At 48.1% G+C, this 2,500-nt stretch overlaps 1 protein-coding gene across 1 annotated transcript in view; it reads left to right on the forward strand.

Moving 5' to 3' along the window:
- The window catches only part of LOC125031862, a 6,261-nt gene that overhangs the window by 873 nt on the left and 2,888 nt on the right, over positions 1-2,500 (forward strand). The window contains exons 3-4 of the mRNA XM_047622849.1: positions 181-302; positions 655-762. Coding sequence (XP_047478805.1) covers positions 181-302; positions 655-762 — 230 coding nt within the window. The remainder of the gene's footprint in view (positions 1-180; positions 303-654; positions 763-2,500) is intronic.

A 2,500-nucleotide genomic window follows, 5' to 3' on the forward strand; every position in this document is an offset into this window, starting at 1 on the left:
TATTTTAGTATTTTCGTTATTTTAGTTGATAATGCAAGGATATTCTGGTTATACATGGTATGATGACCTTGTACGTTAGGATATACATTTTATCATGTGTTGTAATGTGTAAATGTTTTTTATTTGTTGTATTGGTATTGGTATTATTGGTGTTATTAACGTGCTTCCACATAACCACAGAGCTTGAGCACGATGGCCAGTGTCCCCAGGTACGAAGGGAATGCCCCGGGAAGTACAAGAATCTTCCCAGTATATTGCCAGACTTCGATGATAATGGGGTGCCTTATCCTGATAACCCCAAGGTAGGGGAAACATTGACCTCCTCTTTTCTTCATTCCTTCCTTCATTCCTTCCTCCATTCCTTTCATTATTTCTTCCTTCATTCTTTCTTCCTGCTCTCTTGTACTCTCACGTCCCACCACCTTCCTCCTCCTTGTACTTCCTCCTTTTATCTCCCACCCCCTCCTCTTTCCTCCTCCCTCTTCCCCTTAAAGCGCCTCTTCTCTTCCTCTCCCACCACCCCACCACCCTTTCCCCCCCCCCCCTTTCCCACCTTAACAACGACCCTCGCCAGAAAAGACCACTTTGATTTCTGCCTGTATTATCCAGTATACAAAATATGACGTGTCTAATAAAGCGTCCCCCCCCCCCTAGTTTTGCGCCCACGACAGTGCCTGCAACGCCTGGGAGAAGTGTTGCTATGACCACTGCTTCGAACGCCACGTCTGCAAGTTTGCGTATAGCTCTGGCACAAATATAGAGGTTAGTGAACAGTAATTCATGTTGTGTAATGTATAAAGGGTGTTTTGGGTTGTTGGAGTGGTTGTGTGGGATCATTGTATTGTGTGGGTGGGGTCAGGGTGCGTCATTGTGGGTTGACGTATAGACGGGCTTTAGTAGGCTGGGTGGGGGTTTTGTGGAGGATGTTGGGGAGCCGGGGGTGTAGGTTGTGGGGTGGGGAAGGTGATGGGGACGAGTGGGGAGGGAGGGGGGGGGGGTGTGGGGAATGGATTGGAAGGTAGGTGGGGATGAGGGTGAAAGGGGGAGGGGGAAGGTGGGGGGGGGAATGGGGGGGAGGGATAGAGAGAGAGAGAGAGAGAGAGGGATAGAGAGAGAGAGGGATAGAGAGAGAGGGATGAGAGAGAGAGGATAGAGAGAGAGAGGGATAGAGAGAGAGAGGGATGAGGAGAGAGAGGGATAGAGAGAGAGAGGGATAGAGAGAGAGAGGGATCAGAGAGAGAGAGGGATAGAGAGAGAGAGGGATAGAGAGAGAGAGGGATAGAGAGAGAGAGGGATAGAGAGAGAGAGGGATCGAGAGAGAGAGAGGGATAGAGAGAGAGAGAGAGGGGATAGAGAGAGAGAGAGAGGGATAGAGAGAGAGAGAGAGAGGGATAGAGAGAGAGAGAGAGAGGGGATAGAGAGAGAGAGAGAGAGGGATAGAGAGAGAGAGAGAGAGAAGGGATAGAGAGAGAGAGAGAGAGAAGGGATAGAGAGAGAGAGAGAGAGAGGGATAGAGAGAGAGAGAGAGAGAGGGATAGAGAGAGAGAGAGAGAGAGAGGGATAGAGAGAGAGAGAGAGAGAGAGGGATAGAGAGAGAGAGAGAGAGGAGGGATAGAGAGAGAGAGAGAGAGAGGAGGGATAGAGAGAGAGAGAGAGAGGGAGGGATAGAGAGAGAGAGAGAGAGGGAGGGATAGAGAGAGAGAGAGAGAGGGAGGGATAGACGAGAGAGAGAGAGGGAGGGATAGAGAGAGAGAGAGAGGGAGATATATAGAGAGAGAGAGAGGGAGATATATAGAGAGAGAGAGAGGGAGATATATAGAGAGAGAGAGAGGGAGATATATAAGAGAGAGAGAGAGGGAGATATCTAGAGAGAGAGAGAGGGAGATACTATAGGAGAGAGAGGAGGGAGTATATAGGAGAGAGAGGGAGATATATAGAGAGGAGAGAGGGAGATATTAGGAGAGAGAGAGGGAGATATATAGAGAGAGAGAGAGGGAGATATATAGAGAGAGAGGGAGATATATAGAGAGAGAGAGAGGGAATATATAGAGAGAGAGAGAGGGAGATATATAGAGAGAGAGAGAGGGAGATATATAGGAGAGGAGAGGGGAATAAGAGAGAGAGGGGGAGATCATATAGAGAGAGAGAGGGGAGATATATAGAGAGAGAGCAGAGGGAGATATATAGGAGAGGAGAGGGAGATATAATAGAGAGGAGAGAGGGGATATATAGAGACGAAGCGAGAGGGAGATATATAGAGAGAGAGAGAGGGGAGATATATAGAGAGAGAGAGAGGGAGATATATAGAGAGAGAGAGAGGGAGATATACTAGAGAGAGAGAGAGGGGGATATATAGAGAGAGAGAGGGAGATATATAGAGAGAGAGAGAGGGGATATATAGAGACGAGAGAGAGAGGGAGATATATAGAGAGAGGAGAGAGGGAGATATATAGAGAGAGAGAGAGGGAGATATATAGAGAGAGAGAGAGGGAGGGAGATA

This window comes from Penaeus chinensis, chromosome 13 (assembly GCF_019202785.1).
Source record: "Penaeus chinensis breed Huanghai No. 1 chromosome 13, ASM1920278v2, whole genome shotgun sequence".
Lineage (NCBI taxonomy): Eukaryota > Metazoa > Arthropoda > Malacostraca > Decapoda > Penaeidae > Penaeus > Penaeus chinensis.